Source organism: Macrobrachium nipponense, chromosome 5 (assembly GCF_015104395.2).
Source record: "Macrobrachium nipponense isolate FS-2020 chromosome 5, ASM1510439v2, whole genome shotgun sequence".
NCBI classification, from domain to species: domain Eukaryota; kingdom Metazoa; phylum Arthropoda; class Malacostraca; order Decapoda; family Palaemonidae; genus Macrobrachium; species Macrobrachium nipponense.
In genome coordinates, this window is record NC_061107.1 from 68,592,035 (window position 1) to 68,619,534 (window position 27,500).

At 35.4% G+C, this 27,500-nt stretch overlaps 2 protein-coding genes across 5 annotated transcripts in view; one reads left to right on the forward strand and one right to left on the reverse strand.

Annotated features, from left to right (window-relative positions):
• LOC135215389 (sorting and assembly machinery component 50 homolog) overlaps positions 1–27,500 on the forward strand; it is a 562,240-nt gene that overhangs the window by 415,585 nt on the left and 119,155 nt on the right. The window lies entirely within an intron of this gene.
• The window catches only part of LOC135215388 (sorting and assembly machinery component 50 homolog), a 104,368-nt gene continuing 87,241 nt past the window's right edge, over positions 10,374–27,500 (reverse strand). The window contains exons 4-6 of the mRNA XM_064249975.1: positions 25,448–25,534; positions 24,759–24,920; positions 10,374–10,742 (exon numbers count right to left, since the gene is read on the reverse strand). Coding sequence (XP_064106045.1) covers positions 10,389–10,742; positions 24,759–24,920; positions 25,448–25,534 — 603 coding nt within the window. The 3' untranslated portion in view covers positions 10,374–10,388. The remainder of the gene's footprint in view (positions 10,743–24,758; positions 24,921–25,447; positions 25,535–27,500) is intronic.

Consider the following 27,500-nt stretch of genomic DNA (forward strand, 5'->3'; position numbering starts at 1 on the left):
CCTCATTCTACATCATCTTCCACCATGGGCAAGTGTTCCTTAATTGTTGTATTTAACAGAAAGGAGACATGTAGCTTCCAAACAAAACAAATCCAGACCTATACACTAACAATCTACAGTTAGGATTTGTTGGATCTTCCAACCATAAAAATTTTGTATAGTTTCTATCCTTTTCTCTTAGCTGCACCATTAAAAATTACTTCTCTATGTCACTAATACAGGCAAATGAATTTGTTCTAAACTACAGTAGAACTTTGAGAGGTCAGCTGTTATATGTGGTCCTGTACACAATCAATCATTCAAACTTAACCCATTTTTCCCATCATACCAAACAGTCAAATGCTACCCTAATAGGGGTTGTTGCACTGTGTTTTTAACACAATGGTGTGCCAAAATGACAGTCTTCATGTTTTGAAACATTCCACCCTCTCTATGAACCCTCTACCTTCCTGATTCTTCAGGATATTATGATAGTGTTCTATCTAAATACTGAGTGTCCCTCCGAAACTTGACACACTGCTGCTTTAGTCTATTCAAAGCACAACCTAAAGTTGGAGGTTAATTTACTTCTATTGGCTTTCTAAAGCAATGCCACAACATACTGTTTGGCACCTTTGGAAATTGTTATAGTACTCTCAAACTTCTGTAATACCTTCTTTTCCTGTTCCATTTTCTCACTGCAGTCAATACCCAAGTGATCCAAACTCCACAAAATTTCAAGATCTTCCTTTGGTTCCTTCAATCATAATTTTCATTAATTGTTTCCCCAGCCAGTTTTAAAATAAAAACAGGAGTCTCCTTGGTGGGTGAAGAACTAGAGGTTCTGGTTATCACATAACCAAATATGGTTTGTAGCAATACTAAATTCTCAAATTTCCTAAACCCTTGATGTAGTATGTTGTACACATTGTCATTCCCTATCAACATCTCTATAGGCAATTGTTTCTCTATGGGTAGATCAAAATCTATAGCAGCCAAGCTGATTTCATTTCGCACGACCTTAAATTCTTCTTAATGTCGAATTTCTTCATATATTCTGGTAGCTCATCAGCCACTATACAAACCATATGAATTAATCTACCCCGGTGAGGTACAACAATGTTTACAATTTCATATTCTTTGACTGGTTTCGAAATCAAATACCTCTCATTGCTATGTTCTGATCTCCCTTCCCCTTGTAATGGAGTCCTTTAAGAGCCGATCTCTTTATAAGTGATCTCTTGGCACAGGCATCTAATAACCTTCTCTTTTGCACAATGCGACCTCTTTTAGCTTTCAGGGTTACTGTGGCTGTAGGTAAGCTCGACTGCTTAGCCTTCTAATTTCCTTGCCTGATGCTTGTCAAAGAGAGTGTTCCAACTTGTACCCCGAGTCCCCCACCTTCCTTAGCCTTTGCTTGGCTTCGACTGCATATAATCTTATGATGTCTAACAATGCAACCATTATCACAGCTTTGCTTGTCACAATCGCAACTGAAATGCTAATGTTAATTAGATGAACATATGAAACGAGTTCTGAGTTTTTCTTTCTTTCCTTCTCTGGTTGTATGGATTTTACAATGTGTGCATTAATGATTGCCTCCCCATAATGCACATCCTTTAACCTGGTTTACCTTGGGTTTGTTTGTATGTTTAAGCCCCACTGATGGTTTTTTTTTTGGTTTCCTCGTCAAGATATATTTTGAAGGTGTCAAATTTTAACCAATCCTCCCCACACCTACTTTTTATGGTTTCGCTTACACTATGTACTAGGTAGTTTGGTGTAGAGCATGATGGTATATAACTCATTCAATTCCAACTGCTCACTCTCCAATGATCTTACGCAGCATTCAAACTGCTCTCTGAATCTTTGTATCGACTCTGCATCTGCATTAGGAGTCTCAGTCTGGAAGAGTTTTTTGACTAAACAAACTGATTTCAATTTTCCTGTCATAGGTCTCTTTTAATAAGTTCACTGCTTGTAAATATTCATCTCTCAATTTAAAACCAGATATCAGTTGCAAAGCTTCACCATCCAATAAGCCCTTCAAATAAAAAAAACTTTTCTATACTTTTAAAGTCAGTACATTGATGCACTGATACTTCAAATGGTTCCCAAAGTAAATTCCATTCTGATACATCACCATCGAAATGTTTGAGATCTAATTTAGGCAGCTTTACATTAGCTTTGATAGGCAATATTGGTAAACTTGGTTCATTCCTTACAGCTAGAAGACTTGTAATAGATGAATTTAGTCTTTGAATTTCAGTGCCTACCTTTAACCCTTAAACACGAACAAGGTTCTGTACCACCAACACACAAAAAAAAAAAAAAAAAAAAAAAAAAAAAACTGGCAACTCTGCCACAGCACCTGCCAGCACTTCACCGGTCACTGTCGGTTTAGTCTAGAGGTTGCCCTAGGAGGGTAGGTATGTGAGTGTCCTGTGCTCCTATTGTTGTTGTTGTTATTCTTGTTTTTGGTGCAGCACACCCCATGTAAGTGTTTTAGTAAAATTCTATTTGGGGTGCATGGTACCCCATGTATGTGTTTTTAGGTCACACTCACACACACACACACGTGCAGCACACCCCATGTAAGTGTTTTAGTGTAATTCTATTTGGGGTGCATACCTGCCTGAGTATGTGTTTTGGAGAGATAATGGGGTGCATGGTACCCCATGTATGTGTTTTTGAATACACACACACACACACACACATACACATATATTATATTATATTATCATAAATCTGTAATACACACTCTAAGCATCAATTAGGATGTATTCAGAGGAGTAATGACTGATAACAAATTTAAAATAGTGAAATTTTTCTGTGTTAAATTTTGACCATTTTTTGTCAATCTGTGATACAGTGAGATGTGGTGCCAGAGAGCTGAGCCAGAGAGCTGAGGGCTGGTGAGGGGAAGGCGAGAGGGCCCACCTCGCCATGGCAGGAAGCCTGTTGTTTATTATGGAAATTGCATTTATGGCAAATTCTTATTTTGGATTTGTCAGGAAAAAAATGAATTTTCAATATTTTTGTTTTATTAATGTTTAGTACCAGAAAAATTCAGTTATTCAAGGATGTTTAATCTTTAAAAGAATGAGTAAGGATTAAACTTTTTGTTGATTTTTTCAGAAATAAAAATTTTTGAACGCAAATGGGTTTTTTCTTGATAAAAAAAATGGGGTAAGCTACACCCCAAGTTTGTGCTTATGTGACAAGATTTCCATTTTTGTGTTTAAGGGTTAAGCTATACTCTATTTGAATCATAATTTGGTCAGACTGTTCTGCAGGATCCGTTAAATCAAATATTTCTCTATCCAATCGCTAGACCTTCGGCAAATACTACTTCAAGGAGTCTCTCAATGAAGATATACCATGGATAATCACCTCTACCAACAGTGGTTTCAACCTTTTTTGACCAACTGGTTATCACAGACTTAACAACCCCCCCCCCCCCCCCCCATCTTCTCTTAAATTCTTCTATGTCAGACACCTTAATCTATTATTTACCAACACCAAAGCATAAGTTTCAACACTTAAAAAGGTATAAACTGTCAGCCAACACAATGATATATACCACACTAGCAAATATATATGAATTAAGCTAGACCTCTTTAACCCTTAATGAATGGATTGATCCTCGGGAGTAGTAATAACAGGTTTGGGGTGGTGGACGGATTGATCCTGTAGATAAACAATATTAAGTGCCATAGATTTGGAAAGAATCTGCAGGAAAGAGGTGTCAATATTTCTATAGCCCATAAATTCACTAAAGGTAGCTTTTACAGTGGCTAAAATCAAGACTCGGTGGCTCAAGACTTTAGTTCTCCTTCTGACTTCAAGGGGTGTATTACGTCTCTGTCTCACACGATGTCTTTTTGTAAATTTGCTCGTAAATATACCAAGGGGTGGTTGTTGTTGTTTTTTGCTCTTGTCTTTTACGATAGTACGTAGGCTACTAACTCATCCAGTGTCAACTGCCATTTTCGTCTAGTCCTAGGTTACATGGCCTAGGCTAATGATTAAGTCTAATGATGGGAAGTTTAGTAAAGTTTATCACTTAACGATAAGTACTGCCCACTTCTGGATCATTTAGATCAAGCTAAATATACAGGCTATACAAACAGAAAATTATGTAGCCTGTTTATCAAATCCTAGGATCTTATTCTTTCTTATCATTCCTTATCCAAATTAGTACTAACCAATCCAGGTTATTTAAATCACCCTTAAGATATATAATCCTAAGTTACAGGCTACAAATAATAGCTACCATAGTCTTAAATTATTTGTACTAAATCTGTTAGGCTTTCATCTCATGTTGACTACCTCCCAGGATATTGTAGACATTGTCATCTTAAAAGATTACCTAAATTCAATAATAAATTGTGGAACAATTCTTCAGCTAAAACTTCTATATATAATGACAAGTTCTTTAACTCTTAAACGCCGAAGGGGTATATTAAAAATTGTCTTCTGTGTGCCGAGACGGTCTCAGAGTGAGCGCGGAAACGGAAAAAATATTTTTTTCAAAAAATCACAGCGCGCTTAGTTTTGAAGATTAAGAGTTCATTTTTGGCTCCTTTTTTTGTCATTGCCTGAAGTTTAGTATGCAACAATCAGAAATGAAAAAAATTATCATTATCATATATAAATAATGTGATATATGATAGCGCAAAAACAAAATTTCATATATAATTGTATTCAAATCGCTCTATGTGCAAAACGGTTAAAGGTAACAGGTTAACTTTTTTTCGTTGTAATGTACACTGAATTGCGATCATTTTGATATATAACACATTGTAAAATGATAAAAGCAACACAGAGAAAATATTATCACAAAATAATGCATGAATTTGTAACGAGAGGACGTAAACAAATATTTTTTTCAAAAATTCACCATAAATCTAAATATTGTCCTAGAGACTTTCAATTTCTTTCAAAATGAAGACAAATGATTGAATATTACTATACTGTAAGAGTATTAGCTTACAATTGCAGTTTTCGACCATATCTGACAAGTTAAATTTGACAGAATGTCGAATTTTTTTATATATCTATTTATATGCAATTATTTTGGAAATTAGAAAAGCTGCAACCTTCAAATATTTTTCGTTTTATTCTACATGAAATTGCGCACATTTTCATATATAAAACTCTATGAAATGCCTAATATGAAACGGAGCAAATATTCCGAGAATGGGATGTACTCATTTCGGAGATTTGTGGCGGAGAATCTGCGCACAGAGAGAAGGAAAGTTTTTTTTTAAATTCACCATAAATCTAAATATTGTGCTAGAGACTTCCAATTTGTTTCAAGATGAAGATAAATAACTGAATATTACTAGACTGCAAGAGTTTTAGCTTACAATTGCGTTTTTCGACCATTTCGGTAGTCAAAGTTGACCGAACATGGTTTTTTCTATTTATCGTGATTTATATGCAAATATTTCAAAAATGAGACTTCCAATTAGTTGCAAAATAAAGATAAATGATTGAATATTACTAAAAATAAAACTATTTTAAAAAACCAGGTATAATTTTTATTGGGTTTTGCTAGTGTTTTAATCCTTAATGGATGGATTGCTCCTCGGGAGTAGTAATAACAGGTTTGGGGTGTGGAAGTATTGATCCTGTAGATAAACAATATTACACGCCATTGATTTCTAAAGAATCGGGCAGGAAAGAGGTGCCAAATCTTCTACAGCCCATAAATTCACTAATGGCAACTTTTACACTGGCTAGTGTCACCAGTCTGGCAGCTCAGGACTTCACTTCTGCTTCTGACTTCAAGGGAGAATGTACTGTATCTCTGTCTCACATATGAACTTCTTTTAGTAAATTTGCTGTTGGTTTCTGTTCGTCTTTTACGATAGTATGTCAGTTGTAAATGTAATTTTGCAAAGAAAAGTGCAATGAAATATTAGGAAAAAAATGTACAAATAACAAAGAATTTGTTACTGATTTTATTACTTATCTGTTATGATACTGTTTGAGCTATAATTATAATTTTACAAAATAAAATAAAATTATTTTATTAGAAAAACATACATAAGTTGGTAAAATTTATGTATGTCTTGTAAAAGAGAGCCCACAAGGGTTTGTAAATCGTCATTTTCAACTTCTCAGGGAAGATGGAGAAAAGTTTTTAGAACTGATTTTCTCTCACCATGTGCATTTGCATATCTTCCTCTTTCCATTGATTTTTTTTTTTTTTTTTTTTTTTAAATTAGCTGACCTCAAAGTTCTGCCGGCATGGGGTGCTGCATATCGTTTTATTACTCCGGCTCCTAAGGATTAACTAACAAAATAGACAGTTTTAAGCTTTTTTGTAGGGTTTCAACTATTCGCGGGTTGTTCTAGCTATTAGCAGGGGGGTCTGGCTGGACCCATCTACCAGGAATCCCTAGGGGGGGTAGGGGGGGGACCACCGTAATGTTGTTGGTCCTTTTACTTGATAGTAAAGCAAGATGGCCAACAAGCATGAGCAATAGTCACTTCTTCTGCAGTTTACTTTCTTGCCTTTGAGTTCATTGCACTGTCACGTGTTACTGTGTTTATCATTACAACACAATACCCGGCAACAAGACCAGGCTAAAAGATATATCTTTGATATCAGTCTTGTCACCATAGTAGTAACTCCTCTGAGGATGAAACAGCAACTACTCTATAAAAAAAACATGTAGGCTACAGTAATACCCGACCTTACGCAAGGTTAGATTACGGACCCACTCGCACATAGGTTTGGCACTGTCTCTAAAAATGGTAATAAATGCTTACTTCTAGAGTTCAAACACTAAATATGACCCTAATCATGCTCATTAGGTATAAGTTAACTTTTAAATGAAATTGCAGTTACTGTAATTTCATTTAAAAGTTAGCTTAATACCCTACCCTTGGAAAAAGAAATAAATGGTTGGTAAAATTATAGGAGTGTGTGAAGATTACATGTGTACAACGTATTTCTCTCTTCTTTCCCCCTTCCAACTGACCAATCTATTTTCAGAAATCTTCTCAACCACTTTTCAAGAAAATTCTTTACTCTGTCTCTCTCTTTGTTCTGAAATTTTTTTTTCATGAACAAACAGTGCTTTTTATTTGGACTAATACAACTCATAGTTATGAGCATGTTCAGAACAGCGCATTTACAGTCCTAGACAGTAAAGGTAAAAATAATCTACCACTAACTATGAGAGAGGTGAGAGATGAGAGAGAGAGAGGAGAGAACGAGAGAGAGGGTGCCACACTGGATTCTTCATTTACAGAAAGGAGAGAGAGGAGGCGTCTGTGAGCAGAGGAGAGAAGAATTCGAGAGAGAGAGGAGAGAGACACGAGACGGAGAGAGAGAGAGAGAGAGAGAGAGAATTAGTAAGTAAAAATCACTGACCGGCTAATTGGCAACATTTCCCTTCCTGTCACATTATGTACTTGACATATTTAACAGCTCTGGACTTCAAGTTTCTGGTGGAGTCAAGAAAGATGAAGGGAAAGAATTTTCTATACCCATCATTTTCTAATTACAGTTACATTTTACCATTATTACTATAATTAATTATTATATTATTATTATTATTATTATTTCTAATATTACCCCTTAAACACCAAGCCGGTATTTCCAAAAGTGTCTCCCGTATGCCGGCGGCGTTCGTGAGTGAGCGCCTAAGCGGAAAAAGGTTTTTAAAAAAATCACAGCACGCTTAATTTTCAAGATTAAGAGTTCATTTTTGGCTCCTTTTTTTGTCATTGCCTGAAGTTTAGTATGCAACCATCAGAAATGAAAAAAAATATCGTTATCATATATAAATATTGGAATATACGACAGCGCAAAATTTTTTTTTATATATAATTGTATACAAATCGCGCTGTGAGCAAAATTGTTAAAGCTAATGAGTTAATCATTTTTCGTTATATTGTACACTAAATTGCGATGATTTTGGTATATATAACAAATTTTAAAAACGATCTAAGCAACACAGAGAAAATATTGTCCCAATATGATGCATGAATTCGTAACGCTCGGACGTAAAAAAAAGCAGTTTTCAAAAATTCACCATAAATCGAAATATTGTGCTAGACACTTCCCGTTTGTTGCAAAATGAAGGTAATTTATTGAATATTACTAGAATGTGATAGTTTTAGCTTACAATTGTGTTTTTTTGCCATTTCGGTCGAGTCAAAGTTGACCGAAGGTTGAATTTTTTCTATTTATTGTTATTTATATGAAAATATTTCAAAACTGATAAAAGCTACAACCATAGGTTGTTTTTGGTTGTATTATACATGAAATTGTGCAGATTTCCATATACAGGCAGTCCCCGGGTTACGACGGGTTCGGCTTACGACGTTCCGAGGTTAAGGCGCTTTTCAATTATATTCATCAGATATCATTTCCAGGGTTACGACGCCTATAGCACACATCTGGCACAAGAAATATGACACCAAAAATGCAAATTAATCAATATTTGAAGGTTTTTTTGATGCAAAATGCAATAAGAATGCAGTTTACATAGTTTTCAATGCACCCAAAGCATTAAAAGTAAGGTTTTCTTAGGATTTTTGGTGATGTTCCGGCTTACAACGATTTTCAGGTTACAACGCGTCTCAAGAACGGAACCCCCGTCATAAACCGGGGACTGCCTGTATAAAACTTTATGTAACCACTAATTTAAAATGGTGCGAACATTACGACAATCGTTCGAAAAAATTTATGATTTTTTTGGAAGAGTTACCGCGCGGACGTAAGGAAAAAGTTTTTTTCATAAATTCACCATAAATCGAAATATTGTGCAAGACTTCCAATTTGTTGCAAAATAAAGGTAAATGATTGAATATTACTAGAATATAAGAGTTTTAGCTTACAATTGTGTTTTTTTACCATTTCGGTCGAGTCAAAGTTGACCAAAGGTTGAAATTTTGACACATCGTTATTTATATGAAAATATTTCAAAACTGATAAAAGCTACAGCCATGGGTTGTTTTTAGTTGTATTCTACATGAAATTGCGCACATTTTCATATATAAAACTTTATGTAACGACTAATTTAAAATAGTGCAAACATTACGACAATCGGATGAAAAAATTTCTGATTTTTTCAGAAGAGTTACCACGCGGACGTAAGGAAAAAAAAATTTTTTTTTTTTCATAAATTCACCTTAAATCAAAATATTATGCTAGAGACTTCCAATTTGTTGCAAAATAAATGTAAATGATTGAATATTACTAGAATGTAAGAATTTCAGCTTAAAATTGCGTTTTTTAACCATTTCGGTCGAGTCAAAGTTGACCGAAGGTTGATATTTTGGGACATCGTTATTTATATAAAAATATTTCAAAACTGATAAAAGCTACAACCGTGGGTTGTTTTTGTTGTATTCTACATGAAATTGGGCACATTTTCATATATAAAACTTTATTTAACGGCTAATATAAAACTGTCCAAACATTACGACAATCTGATGAAAATTTTTTGATTTTTTCGGCAGTTACTGCAAGGACATAGGAAAAAGTTTTTTTTTCAAAAATTCACCATAAATCTAAATACTGTGCTAGAGACTTCCAGTTTGTTGCAAAATGAAGGTAAATGATTGAATATTACTAGAATGTAAGAGTTTTAGCTTACAATTGCGGTTTTCGAACATTTCGGTCGAGTCAAAGTTGACCGAAGGTTGAAATTTTGGCACTTATCATTATTTATATGAAAATATTTCAAAACTGATAAAAGCTACAACTATGGGTTGTTTTTTGTTGAATTTTACATGAAATTGCACACATTTCCATATATAAAACTTGATGTAACAGCTAATTTAAAATGGTGCAAACATTACGACAATCAGACGAAAAAATTTATTCTGACATAGTAGACCGAGACTGACAACAGGCCTTGTTACTCTTGTGGCTCTCAGGGGTACTATGCTTAATATATATTCAACATAGACTGTAGGGTTAATGAATATTCTGACATAGTAGACTGAGACTGACAACAGGCCTTGTTACTCTTGTGGCTCTCAAGTTAACAATGCAAGGAATAAAGAATCTGGTAAAGTTTGATTGATACCTTGTTCATCTGTTTTCCATCACCCTAACTCCACTTCCCGTAGCCACACACACTTCTCCCATTTTCATGTAACAAATTAGAAACTATTGGCTAATTGAAAAATGGAAGAAAATTTCTAAAATGGTCCAACTATGCAGTTGGAATTGTAGTCCTTAGATTTATAAATTCAGCTATTCTAATTTTTAAAGAAGTTAAACAATATTACTCTGATTGGGAAGGTTGGGAAATGATTTGAATTACAAATCTGCCCCTGCTATTTGATGTCTTAGAAAAAAAAAAGTTAAAAAATGAGAGAGAACAAGCTGCTGTTTCCATCTGAATCTCAATGCAAATCCAAAGCAAAATGAAAGTTTAGCAGGAATTTATCCCTAATATGATCAAATAAACAAATAATGATCCAGAAAAGGAAATTTCTATTGGTCCCGAGTGGTAACCCAAAATACAATGTACTATTAAACAACAGTGACAAAAATCATGATTCAACAAAAGTAGCCTATTGAACAATCTATACAAGAAAATGTATTTTTGATTCTCTTTAACAAATTTATCTTTTATAATAAATGGTTCATCATACTCACTCAAAACAAAATCTCCAATGTTTCCTGTATTGACAAAACCATGAAGTCTAAACTTTTCACTGATAGAGCCTCCTCGAGCAAGTAAGGGTAGAGGTGCATACACGTGAATGGCAGCAGCCCAAAACATCTGAAAATACAATGTTTACAACGTTGAAAAAAATCTTGAATACAACAAAACTGGTTCAGCCCCTACCATTACAAAGTTTTCAAAAGGTAAGAGCTGTAATAGGTAACAAATAAAAATCGAAGGACCTGGAACCCCACTTGCTCCTTTCGTTCATTATGACTAAGTATTACCAACTATTACTAATAAAATGTCTGAATCAAATAAACTTCCACCCAACATCGACAGAAACTTAAGTTACATGTAAAAAAATGGAAGAAATGGTTGGAAAGAATGGAAAGAAAAGATGTTTCACAACTTTCATAAGGATGTTCAAGTAAGTACTGTCAGTGCAAAAGTAAATTAAAAGAAAACTGAGAAGCAATGAAAAGTAAAGGATTCTAGACAATACAAAATCTAAACTGTTACTTATACAATTTCTTCCAAAAAATCCTTGTCCCATAGACACAACCCTCTTTAAATTGATTTTCATCCTTATAGTATGTTATATTCATTGCTTGAAAAGTTGTAGTTGCCATGTATTGGGATACTTCAGAAGTACTATCTGTTACTAAGAAATAATGAGAGGAGCACAAAAGACTTTCTGTAAAATAAGATTATTGCATTTATGAAATTAAATGCAGTACTACCGTATACTATAACTTCATTTGGAACTATTTCTAATTGTACAGTATTATTGTAGTTACAAATGTGCAGATGAAGTTGCTACTGCTCTGACCGGAGAACAATAGATGGTTTTTACTTCAGTGATCTGCTTACCTTCTAGTTAATTGTATCTCACTGGAGGTGCTCACTTCATACAAAAGGTAAACAAAAAAAGTTGATAGTGCAAGCTGGAAAGTTTTACAAACTGTACATATATGTATATGTATTACCCACACTTAAATAGTTAGGAATTTTGAATATAAAGAGCAACGAACTTAGTTGGAATTTTCATCTAGCATCCATGTTGTGGAAAAAGCTTTGAGACGTCAGTGAATGGTTTGGGTAGATGTCCACCAGATGCAGACGTAGTACAACATATCTAATCGTGGAGACATGAGAATGGGTGAGCAAATTGACCCAGCGGGTGGACTACATGACTTAAATTGTTACCTGATTGTGATGTCATTGATAATGCAAACAGAGCTCTTGGGAACACTCGCTTATGTGCATGCATACATTCATACAGTCACAGGATGCATGTGAAGGCTAGCTAAGCATAAATAGAAACATACGAACGTCAACCTTCATGCATGGGAACCTACTTTGGCTCTCATGAGAACTTAAAATGATGAGTCATATTAACCTAAAAAGAGGTGTTTGCTCGTACACATGTATCTTTTGTTCGGTTTGGTTAACTATCGAATTGTAAATCACTCTGTGAGATCACTTCCTTTTCTCCCTCCGTCTGTCATAGACATCCAACTCTTCTCTGCTAAACCTATCTCCCGATGTAACGTTTTAGAGAATTTATCTATTTTGGGCTACCTCTGTGTTTCCACGACATCCCTTCAATAAACCCTAGAAACATAAATAAAGAGTTCAGAATATATCTTCCTGCCTGTAGAGAGAGAGAGAGAGAGAGAGAGAGAGAGAGAGAGAGAGAGAGAGAGAGAGAGAGAGAGAGAGAGAGAGAGAGAGAGAACCTCTTCATAACAAAACGCTGCTCGCATCAGCGGACAAAAAGTACACACCGAGGCCTGTGTATTACATTTAGGTGTATCCAGGTCCTTATATATGTATACTGAGAGAGAGAGAGAGAGACAGGAGAAGAATTTTTAATAAATTTATGGGAGGTGGCAAGAAATAACCACAATATGACATAAACCAAGAACTTACTAAAGTAAATCATTTTTTTAATCATAAATATCACAAAAATACTAACATGATGTAACAAAGCTAGCGTTCTGTTTGGAGGTACGTATGTGTCCTGTCATTCTAAACTACCTACATATTTTAGACATGTTCTATACAATAGTACAGTCCTAAAATATGTACCTGTACAATGAATGTAATTTCGAAATCATCTTACTACACCAGAAAAATATGAATGTACATAAAAATGTAGGCACAGAATAGGCACAGAACGATACCCACCAAGCTACGTGTGGCCACAGAAAACATGAGTCGGGGAATGGTAGGGATTACTAAGAATAAAATAGTTTGTTGGCTGCGGTCTACATAATTTTGCAACATGATTTTGAGATGATATTAAGGTGTTCTGGGATGACATTTTGAGGTATATTTTTGTTTGACCTGTCAAGTTTGGCGATGAACTGTTAAAATAGGCAATAGCCTACTTTGTTAATAGTAGTAGGAGAGTACTGTAATAAAAGGTTACTGGGTGTTTTGGGAATTTTTTATTTGAAATATTAAATTGTTTTAGTAAGATAATTTAATGTATATTTTTGTTTTATCTATAAAATTAAGCAATGAAATGTTAAAATAGGCATGATTGGCAGTTACAAACATTTTTAGAAGGGATTTTTGAATTTCAGCGCCAGGTTCTGGAACTATTCTTGCATAAAAGTGGGGGAGCACCATAGATTCTTTATCAAGGAAAACGACAGCCTCAACAGTGGACATTGAACAGCCACTCATTTCAAACAGTAGCCAACCTGCTCCCACAACCAGAAGTTCACCATATAAAAGAATCACAAACTCCCAACATGTGTGTCCCCTGAATTTGGACAGTCTAGCAATAGCAAGATATGCCTTCCTAGAAGACTGGAACAAGTGGAAGATGATCTGCCTTTTCTCTCCATTGTCCCAGATTTCGAAGGTTTTGAACAAACTCCTAACCTTCAAAGGAACAGCCTACCTAATGGCACCATATTGGCCAAACAGGCAGTGATTCCTATTACTTCAACAATGGGTGGATTTTTTGGTGTAAACTTAGGCTACTGCCTGGGTCTATAACAGGACATGTCTTTAAATCTTACTTACCTAGTTTAGCACCTCGACTTATAGCACCTCCAACTTAACTCCATTCGACCTTGCAGCATTCTTTCAGTGCTGCTACCGGCATTTTACAGTGCTGTAACTTGATGTTGCTTCAAGTTACGGCACTGTAAGTGCCGTTGACGGTGCTAACAGCAAGAACAGGCATCAAATCAAAAGCATTTACAGCAATGTAACTTGATGCAACATCAAGTTATGGTTTATAACTCGAGTTACGGTGCTGTAAGTGCTATTAAAAAGCCATTAATGCCAAAAGATCGACTTAAGGCAGAAATCAACTTACAGTGCTGGAACAGAACCCTTGCCATAAGTCAAGGACACACTGTACACTACCTAATTCAAGTTATTTTAGTTCACCCTTAAGGATATATAATCCTAGGTTATAGGCTACAGATAATCTTTACTACAGTCTAGCTAACCGATTCTCACTGCATTGATGTAGATTGTAGGCTACTGCCTAGTAGGCTATTGCAGACAGCATTATATAATAATAACTGAGGAATATTTCATTAGGTAAAACTTCTAAATAGAATGATAAATTACTCAAAAGCATTTCCATTTTTACAAATAACGATCAGAAATCATGAGAAGCGACAATGTGTGCTCATGAAAAAGCCAGTTTACGTCTTCTCACATACATTACATCACTGTTCCAGTCTAAACTAAAATTTTTTAAAAGGAACTTAAAATTATGCACTTAACTTTCAACTTAGATTCCATGATCCTCGGTAATGAAATCCAATAAGTGAAGAGCTATAAATCACGAAGCGCTGGTTTCAGTACATTACATATTTATGACCAGAAAGGTAAAGGTATCATCATCCATTTCTGGTCATATGTAAATAATATAACAGCACATATATGCATAGCCACTTCTTGCTGAACTGGGTTCAGCATTCACTGAGGATAAAAGAAAGTGCTCTCTTATCTTGAGTCCATTTATACTCCATCAAATGCTATGTTTACCATTATGACACGATACCCAGCCACAAGACCAGGTAAATTTGGTTTGACCATGGAAAGGGTAACTCCTGAGGACGAGACAGCAACACAATTGTGAAATACTGTGTAAGATCTAACAATATTATAGTACACATGTATTATTTTTTGCTTGAAGAAACACATCATTGGAAGAATTACATGCATACTATCTACACTACAAGCTAAATGGCCAAATAATATTTATCACACAGACAGAGGATTCTTTAAAAAGTTCTGAAAAAGCTTGTGAATTAAAAATCTTGTCAACTTAGTTTATTCATAATTCACAGCCTATTAATTAACAAGTTCTGATGTAAGGAAAACCAATTTTTGGTAGTCATTGCTGAGTCCTCAAGAAGTATCCTTTCCATGGTGACCAGAATAATGTCCAAAATTCTCTTAACTGGTCTTATGGCCAGGTATGCGTTGTAATGATAAACATTATAATCAATGATAAGAGTATAAATGGACTCAGGATAATAGGACACTTTCTATTATCCTAAGAGAACGCTAATACCCAGTTTTACTGCTGTCAAAACTCCAAGAAGAAGAAATGGTTATGCACATACGCACCGTCATATCGTAGGATGATGCCATACCTAAAACCCATGTCTTTTTGTCAGGGAGTGGGAGGGCTTTGAGGACTCAACAGCAATTACCAAAAATAGAAGGAAAAGCTCTTGGATTCAAATCATAACAATCCAAAAACATTTTTTGGTCCTGGGTAAAGCCACTAGGTTCAAGGCCTCATTCTTTGTTCCAAATACCTTTAGGTTTGGTAACAAAGAACAAGAAACATGGTGCAAACTTATGTTTTTCAGAGTGAAGTTCTATGGTGACTTACCTAAGCATGCTGTTGGGAAGACCCGTGGTTTGCCGCTGTAGTGCCAATGGGCAAGAATATCCATGTCACCTACCAATACACAGTGTAGTCGAATTTGTTTGAGCTTGTGGCTACTGTTGCTAGAGTGTAAGAAAAAACTGACCTTTTGGGATGTCTCCCATGACCTTTAGGTTAACCTCCTAAGTGCATGAACTGGGCATAATGTTATGTCTGCTGGGTGTGAGGTGGGATTTTGCCAATTTATCATAAAACCTTTTGACTGTAGTTAGTTGACCACTGCTCTTAAGTTTTTCAAGCACACTTTTCTTGTGGGGCCCCAGATCGACCAATCGTCTAGATGGGCTATTATAGTTGCATTTCTGATTTCTCGAAGAATTACCATTACTTTGTCAAATCCTATAGCAATGTTTAGCCCACAGGGCATGGCTTTGAGCCAATATGCATCTTCCAGATCTAAGTTCTTTTAGAACAATTGAATGCACTAGGTCAACAGTAGTTATTCAGAAAATATTGCAAACGGTGTGCTTGTCCAATGTTGATAGGTCTAGGATCACTCTGTTTGGAGGAATCCTTTTTGGGGACACTTAGAGAGATGTGCTTGATGACAAATAGCCGTATGTTTCTCTATGGCTTCCATTAACAGAGATTTCTGCATGTAACATTCCAAAGAGGGGCCTGGATTTTGGAAGAATCCCTTTAAGGGAGGGGGATGGGTGAGACTGTTCCCACCCCAGCCTGTTTAAAATACTGCTGTGTCCCTATAGGGAAGACTTGAATTGCCTGTGGTGTCATTGAAGTCGACCCCCAACCATACCATTCCCATTGGTGTCCACCTCTTCCTCTACCTCTGCCCTTGATAGGTATTCCATTTGTTGCTTTTCTACTTCATATAAGAGGGCCTTTGGACCTTGTAAAAAAATGTCATTTTTATTTTTGTTGTCATTTTGTGAAGCATCATCCCATCTGAACATAATCTGTTCTTTGAGGAAAAGACCTTTTGGGGTGACACAAGACTTACCATTTTAAACAAACCTTTTTGGGTTGGGTAAGGGGAAGTTTTGGATTTTTGTTTCCTAAATTTCCCTTTTTTCCAAAAGAGAGTACGCTCATACAATTCTGTCGGTGGACTTGTTCGCTAGGTTTTTAACCACAAAAGACCCCTAAACAGGTCACTACAGAAATGGTTATGATGTTATAATAAAATTACAATGGGAAGTGACTAGATGAAACCCTTCTATGTTTCCATTTGCACTTTTATGCACCACTTTAGCAAGTCATAGGTTGCTTGCCACAGGGTTCTCATAAAACTTTTAACCACAAAGCAACAATTATTCTGGAACATTTTGCAAGACTTTTGATGGCAACTTCCAGAAGTGGTAGAGGTTACAATACAAGAAAGATCGATCCTAATACGAAATTCTGTTGAGGCTCCCGTCTCCGAAATTCTTCTCATAGGGGTCCTAAGCTGTTGTTTAGCTATAAATAAAGGAGGCTTTTCCCCTTCAGAAGGGAGCTGTAATGTTGTCCATTCCCTGGTGGAGTTTTCCAAAACTGTGATGACTGAGACAAATGGTTTTAATTCTGCCATTATCTCCAGTCTTTTAATTATTACAACATTCTGAAATCTGTCTTCACAAGATTAATAATTTTGAAAATGAAGGGCCAGAAGCTGGAACTCTTTGGTGAGCAACTATGGTCACAATAAAGGTTGCCCTCTATCGCTGTTAATGTTATAGACACAGTCAAGACCGTTCCTGTTAGGGGTCTTTCACTGTGGCTACTGTTGCTAGTGTAAGAAAAAACTGATCTTTTGGGATGTCTCCCATGACCTTTAAGCTAACCTTTTGACTGTAGTTAGTTGACCACTGCTCTTAGGTTTTTCAAGCACACTTTTCTTGTGGGGCCCCCGATAGACCAGTCGTCTAGATGGGCTATTATAGTTGCATTTCTGATTTCCAAAACTGGGATGACTGAGACAAATGGTTTTAATTCTGCCATTATCTCTAGTCTTTTAATTATTACAACATTCTGAAATCTGTCTTGACAAGATTAATAATTTTGAAAATGAAGGGCCAGAAGGCTGGAACTCTTTGGTGAGCAACTTTGGTCACAATAAAGGTTGCCCTCTTTCGCTGTTAATGTTATAGACACAGTCAAGACCGTTTCTGTTAGGGGTCTTTCACTTGTACAGATTCAATCATAGTTTTCCTCTCATTAATTAGACATTTACTACAGTGAGAGAAAATGAGCACTGATGCATCTAACCAAGGATCCTGGTATCATCAGGGATGAGTACTTGAGCCCCAGTCATGTTTTGATAAAAAGTTTTGTAGTATTCAGAACTGACCGATAGTCGTTTCCAGTCATAATTCCAACACTAGACCTTATTTGGGTAACATTTACATCCTTTATTTTGGGTTGCAAGATACGTTATTTTTACACTTTGAAGTGTCCTGGACTAACTTAAATTCCTTTTCGGAATCATGCATCATGTTGCTCATGTATGGCTATTCTGTGGCAACGACGTTTTCAGATGTTATTCATAATACCACAAATTGTTTATTCCATTTTGGGGGAGCTTGCATAACCTGACTGAACATCTACAGCTGAGCTGAAACTGCCTGTTCTGCAGGGCCAGAGGTTGTGGATGAATTACTGTAACTCTCTGAAACTTGTCATTTCCATTGGGTTCAGGTGGTTCCTTGTATCCCTTTTGGGTGAAGGATCCTAATTCCCTTACAGGATTGATCAAATGCTGAAAGCTGTGTATCCCATTTGGGGAAGCTTGCACATTTTGACTGTGCTTCAACAACTGAACTGTAACTGCCTGTTAACAAAGGAGCAGAAGTCTTGGGCAAGTTACAATACCCCACTGAACATATAGCAATTTTAGTTGGAGTCAGATGGACACTAGTAGCCCTTTTGGGAAAAAAATCCTCTTTAGTTGAGATATCTACAAAGGGGGATAGAATTCCTTCTAGAAGTAACTAAAGGGCAAAAGTCTTGGGTAAGTTACCACACCCCACTGAAAATATAGTAATATCATTTGTAGTCAGATGAATCCTAGTATCCCTTTTGGGGGATAAAATCCTCTTCAGCATCGATAACTGTAAATTGGGATAGAATTCCTTTTATAAGGCTTCTCCCATGGCAACCTGAAATTTGCGTCCCTGATCCATCTGGATTCAGCAGGGTCATTTCTGTGGTAATACCCCTACATATTCCATAGTAAGAATATCTCCGTGTAAAATTCCCTCTATTTCCCCCTTGGGTTTAACCTGGTAGGTAGTGGGGACTCATTTTACTGGGCTTTTGCCCAAACATAAAACATCTGGGAGGTATTGGGGACTGATGTTACTGGGTTTTGACCCAAACATAAATCTTAGTCTGAGAAAAAAGGGTTACATATCTGCTGCCAGAGTTTTGCCAGAAAGATATAATTTTCCTTTTCCTTAGTTCTACTGAACCCTAGGAATCACTGGGGCAGCTTGAAATGAGCAGTTTCATCATTAAAACTTGCATGCAGTTGGTATGAGCCATATCCAATGGCACAAAATGACCTGAGCAATTTGATACGGAACACTTGAACTGAGGGTTCTGCATAATTGCAGAGGGATAGTATTAATAAAACAAGTTGTTATTTGAAGCCAGTCATTATTAGATTATTGATGAGGGACACCTATGTAATTCCTCAAACAGTTTTGATATTTGTAATAAATTCTATTAGAAACCTACGTTAACTTAAGCCCTTTAAAGTTTAAGTTAGTTTTGACAGCCATATATGGCTGTACAGTATATGTCTTTTTGCACTAGCTATGTCAAATATTAATTTGAATTGTCATACCAATTGGACTAATATCCTATGGACTAATTTGTTTAGTTAGCCCAGCCACTGTTTTTAAATGGCTATAGGTTATTCAATTATGCCAAGGATATTGTTTGTATCCAAACCTTGGTTATTTGGGCTAAACTAACTTAGTACCCCAACAGTATGACATTTTCTAAATTGTTCTCTCTCAGCCTAGTAGTATACAGCATTGCCTAATCTAGATTATTCAGATCAAATATATAGGCTATATAAAAACAGAGTTACTTGCATGTAAATGCATAGTTAGGCTAACAACTTTTGTCTAACTGAGATTGTATATATCTAGCCCTAGGCTATTTGGTTTTCTATATAAAACAGTAACTTTCTAATATGAAACTCACTGATGTGAAATTTTATAGCTAGGCTATAACCTACTATATGTTATTGTCTAATCCTGATTAATTTATCTTAAATATATGGGATTGACCAGGTGTAATTAGTAGACATAACATAGGCTACTACCTCATAGTCCATTTAGTCTATGTCAGTGTTTCTTAACTTGGGTTGCTAGCACCTCCAAGGGGTGCTGAAAAAAAAACACTTAATTTGTACAAGTGTTCCACACTTTCGTATTAAGTCAACATCACAAACTTTGCGATAAACCTACAGTGTACACATTTTTGCTTTGGAGAATGAACCAAATATTGATCAAGATGTATTGGACTTGTCTTAACTTTATCCTTGTAGTAACTAGGTGTTAACCAATGGTAAGGGGTGCTGGATTGCTTAGGCCTGACCAAAAGGGGTGCCGAGATCTAAAAAGGTTAAGAAACGGTGGCCTATGTAGTGTTTTTTGGTCTATACAAAACATTAAATTGCTAATGTGGAACTTTATATTTAGTCAATGTCCTACTGTAGGTTATTGTCTAGTCCTGATTAACCCTTAAACGCTTAAGGGGTATAATAAAAATCGTCTCCCGTATGCCGAAGGGGTCTCGGAGAGAGCACCGAAGCGGAAAAAATATATTTTTTTAAAATCACATTGCGCTTAGTTTTCAAGATTAACTGTTCATTTTTGGCTCCTTTTTGGTCATTGCCTGAAGTTTAGTATGCAATCATCAAAAATGAAAAAAAATATCATTATCATATATAAATAATGCGATATATGATAGTGCAAAAACAAAATTTCATATATAATTGTATTCAAAATTGTGCTGTGAGCAAAACGGTTAAAGCTAACGAGTTAATTTTTATTGTTGTATTGTACACTAAATTGCGATCAGTTTGGTATATAACACATTGTAAAACGATCAAAGCAACACAGAGAAAATATTACCACAAAATGATGCATGAATTCGTAACACGCGGACGTAAAAAAATGTTTTTTTTTTTCAAAAATTCACCATAAATCTAAATATTGTTTTTTCTAGAGATTTCCAATTTGTTTCAAAATGAAGACAAATGATTGAATATTACTATACTGTAAGAGTTTTAGCTTACAATTGCTGTTTTCGACCATTTCGGATGAGTTAAATTTGACCAAATGTCGAAATTTTTTTTATGTATATATCTTTTTTATATGCAAATATTTCAAAAATGAGAAAAGCTACAACCTTCAAATATTTTTTGTTGTATTCTACATGAAATTGCGCACATTTTCATATATAAAACTCTATGAAATGCCTAATATGAAATGGATCAAATATTCCGAGAATGCGACGTACACATTTCGGAGATTTGCAGCGGAGAATCCGCACGCGGAGGGAAGGAAAGTTTTTTTTTAAAATTCACCATAAATCTAAATACTGTGCTAGAGACTTCAAATTTGGTTCAAAATGAAGATAAATGACTGAATATTACTAGACTGTGAGAGTTTTAGCTTACAATTGTGTTTTTCAACCATTTCAGTAGAGTCAAAGTTGACCGAACGTGGCTTTTTTCCTATTTATCATGATTTATATGCAAATATTTCGAAAATGAGAAATGCTACAACCTTCAATTATTTTTAGTTGTACTCTACATCAAATTGAGCACATTTTCATGTATAACACTTGTAACGGCTAATTTAAAATGGTGCAAACATTACGACATTTACACACATGATTTTTTTCGGAGGAGTTACCGAGCGGACGTAAGGAAAATGTTTTTTTTTTCATAAATTCACCATAAATCAAAATATTGTGCTAGAGACTTCCAATCTGTTGCAAAATGAAGGTAAATAATTGAATATTACTAAAATATAAGAGTTTTAGTTACAATTGCATTTTTCGACCATTTCAGTAGACTCAAAGTTGACAAAAGGTTGAAATTTTGGCACTTCTCGCTGTTTATATGAAAATATTTCAAAACTGATATAAGCTACAATCATGAGTATTTTTTGTTGTATTCTACATGAAATTGTGCACATTTTCATATATAATACTCCATGTAATGGCTAATTTAAAATGATGCAAAAATTATGTCAAAGTGACAAAATAATTTCTGAGATGTGTCACTGATACTTTTTAGTGCGATAAGAAAGAAATTCGTGCTTGCGTAACGATTGTAAACAAAACAACGCCTTGACCCGTGAACTCCCAGCATCCCCCAAGGCGCGTGATTCAAAAGTTTTCGGCTGGTAGGCCCATAAGTATTTTTCCGCGAATTTAAAAAAAAACTTTTCTATGTTGACATAAAATACGTACAATCAGCACCCGACAGACAATTTATCTCGACGTAAAATACGTCCAATAGGCGTTTAAGGGTTAATTGTTTTTGGCCTATTAAAGCTAGGTTAGCCTATCACCTAGCCTGGGTTATTGTTGAAATCAATCTAAATTATTTAATTCCCTTTTAAGGTTATGCACATAATAGCCTTCAGTATTAAGACAATGCTTGAATACACAGGGTATATAAACATAGAAAACTTCTGTAGCCTTTTATCTAATCCTAAGGTCTCTAGAGTAAACTTAGGCTACTGCCTAAGTCAATAGCCTAACAGGATATGTCACCAAAACTTACCTCAATTCAGGATGCTGCCTAATCCAGGTTATATTTTGTTCACCCTTAAGGATACATAATCCTAGGTTATAGGCTACAGACAATATCTATTACAGTCTAGCCAACATATCTTCACTTTTTCAATGTAGATTTTAGGCTCCTGGTAGTCTATTGCTGATATCGATATCTAAACAGATTATCTATTATTTAATAATAATAATTGTGGAACATTTGTTTAGATAAAACTAACAAATAGAATGATAAATTCTTCAAAATAAGTTCCACTTCTACAAACAGCTAATGATTGCAAATTGTAAGAAGCGCCAGCGTGCACAATGAAAAAGGATGTTTACGGCTTTACACGCACATTAAAATCATTGTTCCACGGTCTAAACTAAAATATTTAGAGCGCCTACAGTTTAGCTGGCCAAAAGTATCGTCTGCTAGATAATTGGCGGACGAATACAAACAAGATGGTGAGCGTATGTTTTGGTGCAATTTTTGAAAATGTGCAGTAATAGAATATAGAAAAGCCTATAAAAACAGTAAGGGGGACTGGGTTGGGGACCGGGGTTCTTGGGTGGGGGAACACACATAATAAAGGGCAAATGGAAATCGTATTTTCAGGCCTAAATTTACGTAAAACGGTATGGGAGGACCTATTGGGAAACCAGGGTTTTCGGGTGGGGGGGGGTGGGGGGGGGGAAACAAAAACGATGACAATTAACACTAGGAAATCCACGAAATGGCTGTGTGGCTGACCCCCTACTCTGCATTCATTTGGACATGAGTTGCACACCCTGGCTAACAAAACTGTCCCCCTACTCTACATTCGTAGTTCGAACATATTGACTGTTAGCCTAAGTGGACGTTCGGGCATGAGATGCACAGCCTGGCTATGGCTAACTAAACTGACCCCTAACCAAATGAATCAACCTAACCTGATTTAGGGCATGTGCCCTAACCTGGCTGGGGGGTTGCCCCCTGGACCCCCAGTATGGTAACAATGATTGTGACCTAACCAAACGAACCAACCTAACCTGACCTAGGGCGCGTGCCCTAACCCGGCCGGGGGTGGACCCCCAGTATGGTAACAAAGGTTGTGACCTAACCAAATGAACCACACTAACCTGACTTGGGGCACAAAACTGTCTTCCTCTTTCACGAGGCGCATTGTTCCCTCTTTGCAGAGTTCATATTGACCACTAAGATCGCTTAAAAGGCTACTTTTAAAAAGGAATGATCGTAAAATGTCAATATCGTCACAGAACTTGATCAAGTCCGAAAACGTAACCAGGTTAGCAGCAGCAAAAGCAACGTGCATCGGACGGGATGAGGAGTAGATGGCGACGCCATGTTGACTATTTTGAATGGTCGCGCCTCGCGGGTCGTGGTAGGTCTTCCAGGTCGAACGGACTACTTACCTTGGGAGAGGGATTAAGGGCCGGGCAAAAGGTGTTGCGCAGCCTGACCAAGTAAACTGTAAACTACCCAAATATTTTTAGATGGAACTTGAAATTATATGCTCAACTTTCAAGTTGGAAGATTCCATGAATTTCAGTAATGAAATCAATACACGAAGAACGAAACTCTCAGAGATAACGATCCTAAATTGCTAGTGCCGAAGAGTACTGGCAAAAAACGATGGTTTACAGATTTTCACACACACTAAAATCCTTATTCCACATTATAAACTGATAAAATTCTCAAATGAAACTTAAAATTGTACACTTAGCTTTCAACTTAAATGTTTCCATGAATCTTGATAATGAATTTAATAGGTAAGTGAAGAACGAAATTCTTGAACCTAGCCTAATAATCATAAATCGTAAGAAGCGATGACGAAATAAGTTGACTGCGGGTTTTTGCTCACAATAAATCCTTGCTCCACAGTCTAAATAAGAATTTTTCAAACTGGAACTTAAAACTATGCACTTAGCTGAATCAATAAGCAAAGAACGGATTTCTCTGAGATCAGGTTTCTTGACTGACCAGAAAGGGAATGTCGTCTAGGTCGGATTTTGGTTGTATGTAAACAATATGATGTGTATGCAAAAAACCACTTCTTCTTGCAGTTTTGACGTAGTAGGAAAACTGGGTATTAGCATCCGCTGAGGATGATAGAAAGTGCCTTATTAACCCGAGTCTATTTATATTCTATCACGTGTTATAATGTTTATCATTACGACACATACTGGCCATAAGACCAGTTAAGAGAATTCTTTGACATTATTCTGGTCACTGTGGAGCTCTGGATAGACCATGGAAATGGTACTCCTATAGGATGAAATAGCGACTACACTATAAAAAATTAAGATTATTACAAATATGTAATCAAGACACACCTACCAACTATAGAATGAAAGGTAAAAATTCATAAATAAAAGCTGATAGATCCAGTTGCAATAAAAAGTAATATTGTACCCATCACAGAGATTTTCCGGCAATTTATTATGAATTTTACCTCGGCTCCTAATGAACAACCATCACTGTGAGGTCCTATTCCTGCCATTTCAAATCCTCGAATATTCATTGGCCCTCCAAGCATGAAGCGATCTGCGATAATGTATGTCTTATTGTTACGTAATGGCAAAAGATGACCTGCCAATAGGGCACCCTGTAATACCTGAAAATTTGAGAAAGAAAATTAAAATCTATGCTTCATTTTCAGTTATTATATATGTGTCTTGAGGATACCTTTGCTAATTCTAAGAAATACTTACTACATTCATTACTACATTCGACCCCCACATATTCGCGATTCCAGTTTTGTGGATTCTTCTATGGAACATATATACACATTATTCATGGAAAATTTGTCTATTAGCAGTATTTTTCTCATAAAATATTAATTATTGTATTTCCACATCATTTTCATGACTAGATACATTTTTTTTGTGATCAAACTATTGAAATACTCAGGTATAAGCATTTTTTTTTTTTTTTGGTGTGTGAACTATCAAAACAGGCAGTTATAAGCATTTTTAGAGGGGCTCCAAGTATTCACAGATTTTAGCTTTTTGCGGCTGGTTGTGGTACACATCCCCTGAGAATGCAAGGGGTTGACTGTGCTCTAAATTATATGTAATTCAAATGGACAAAATAGTTGTGTACACTATCTGTAAAACTACACCACAATCTCAAGATACTTACAATATCCCTAGGAAGTGGCACATTAACTTGCATGTCTAGTTCATTCTTCAGGAACCCAATATCGCCGCCTAATCCAGCTAACTCATTCTGGAATAAACAAAAAACTGAAACAAAAAGATTAAGTAAATAATACAAATAAATATATACTCTCTTGGTTGATGGGTTTTCTGGCTATTAACATGCACGATTCTGACCATAGTAAACAAATATAAAAAATTATATTCACAGCTACTTTAAGGGGGTGCTGACTCGATAAGGCCCCATTATAAAGAAAGTGCATCATCTACCTTATGACCAAAGGAATTCGCATCAAATTTCTAACACCTTTAATACAACTAATACTGAAAAAAATACAAGTTAGGAAATTAAAGAAATTCAACTTCTAGTTCATATTTTTTTCAGTAAATTTTTGTTTTAATTTTTTAAATATGGCAAAAAAAAATTCACTCAAAAATAAATGTCCCAACTCGTAATTATAAACATAGTTATAATACATGCTGTAACAGTTTCGATTTGGTTCAATCACCTTGGAGGCTAAAATATTTATTTTAGAAAAAGTAAGTTTTGAGAAAACTGCACAGAAAGGACATGATTGCTTATTTTCTAATATCTATAAAATATGTCGATAGACAATGATTTTTGCACTACAATAAGTTTTCCATTTAAGAGATATGCCCAGAAATTTACAATATAATCAAATGAATAGAAATATGCTCTCTCTTGATTTATATGTTGCCTGTATATATATATATATATATATATATATATATATATATATATATATATATATATATATATATATATATATATATATATATATATATATATATATATATATATATATATATATATATATATATATATACATATATACATATACATATACACATATATACACACACACACACACACACACACACACACACATATATAATATATATATATATCAAATCAGGCATTGACTGAAGGAAACAGGCCAATCTACATAGTTTTTTATTCCAAACGTTTCGTAATAACATTTATTACATCTTCTGGGAATATGTCAATTAATTAAAATAATGATATTATAAAACAATCTTAGATTTACTAAAAATTAAAAAAATTGTAAAAAGACTAAAATTTACTAAAATATACAATTACAGAAAAATTATTATTTAAAAGCTGGAACCGCCAACCAACCTTAAGTTAAGAGAGAGAAAGACTCAATGATAGGAGACAACAAAAAAGGAGACACGTTAACTAAGGTACAGTTGGATGGAGGAGGTTTGGGTATTCAACTGGGGAACCAGCTGCTTAATGAGTAACGACTCTAAAATGGGTAATTCTTGGGGTTTGGTGTTTGCCCTATAATGCAAAAACCGTCTCTTTTGATTTGTGTTTTGCAGATTTTTGCATGGTTCCTGATATTTGAATGTTCAGGGTTGGAGAGCCTACTTCCTGTTCGGAAACTTATTCCACGATGAGAATCGATTCTGACCTTCAGTAACCTCTTCGTAGATCCCACGTAAGTCCCAGAGTTACACTTTGGGCAAGTATATTTATTATACCACATTTGAGGTCAAGAAGGGACTCATCGATCTTTATATATAAAGAAAGACCCAATTGTTAATGGATTTTTTGGTATTAGTTTAATACTGACTGCACCATAATGTTTTTTCCATAATCTGGGTAAACCATTTTCTGAAGGAGTCATCATGTAAAAATGGAAATTTTGCATAAATGACTAACTTTGGTACCGTGATAAATGTTTTTGTATTGTTACAAAACTGCTTATTAAGAAAACTCCGAAGCCTCTTATAAAATAGCTTTTGAGGAAAGCAATTATTTTTAAAATATTCCAATAGGTAATTTATTTCCTGATTGAAGGAATGCCAGTTTAATGTAGATTGGCCTGTTTCCTTCAGTCAACGCCTGATTTGATGTATTCCTTGGTCGTCACCTGCCTGCCCCTTGGTTGTGTGTGTGTGTGTATATATATATATATATATATATATATATATATATATATATATATATATATATATATATATATATATATATATATATATACACA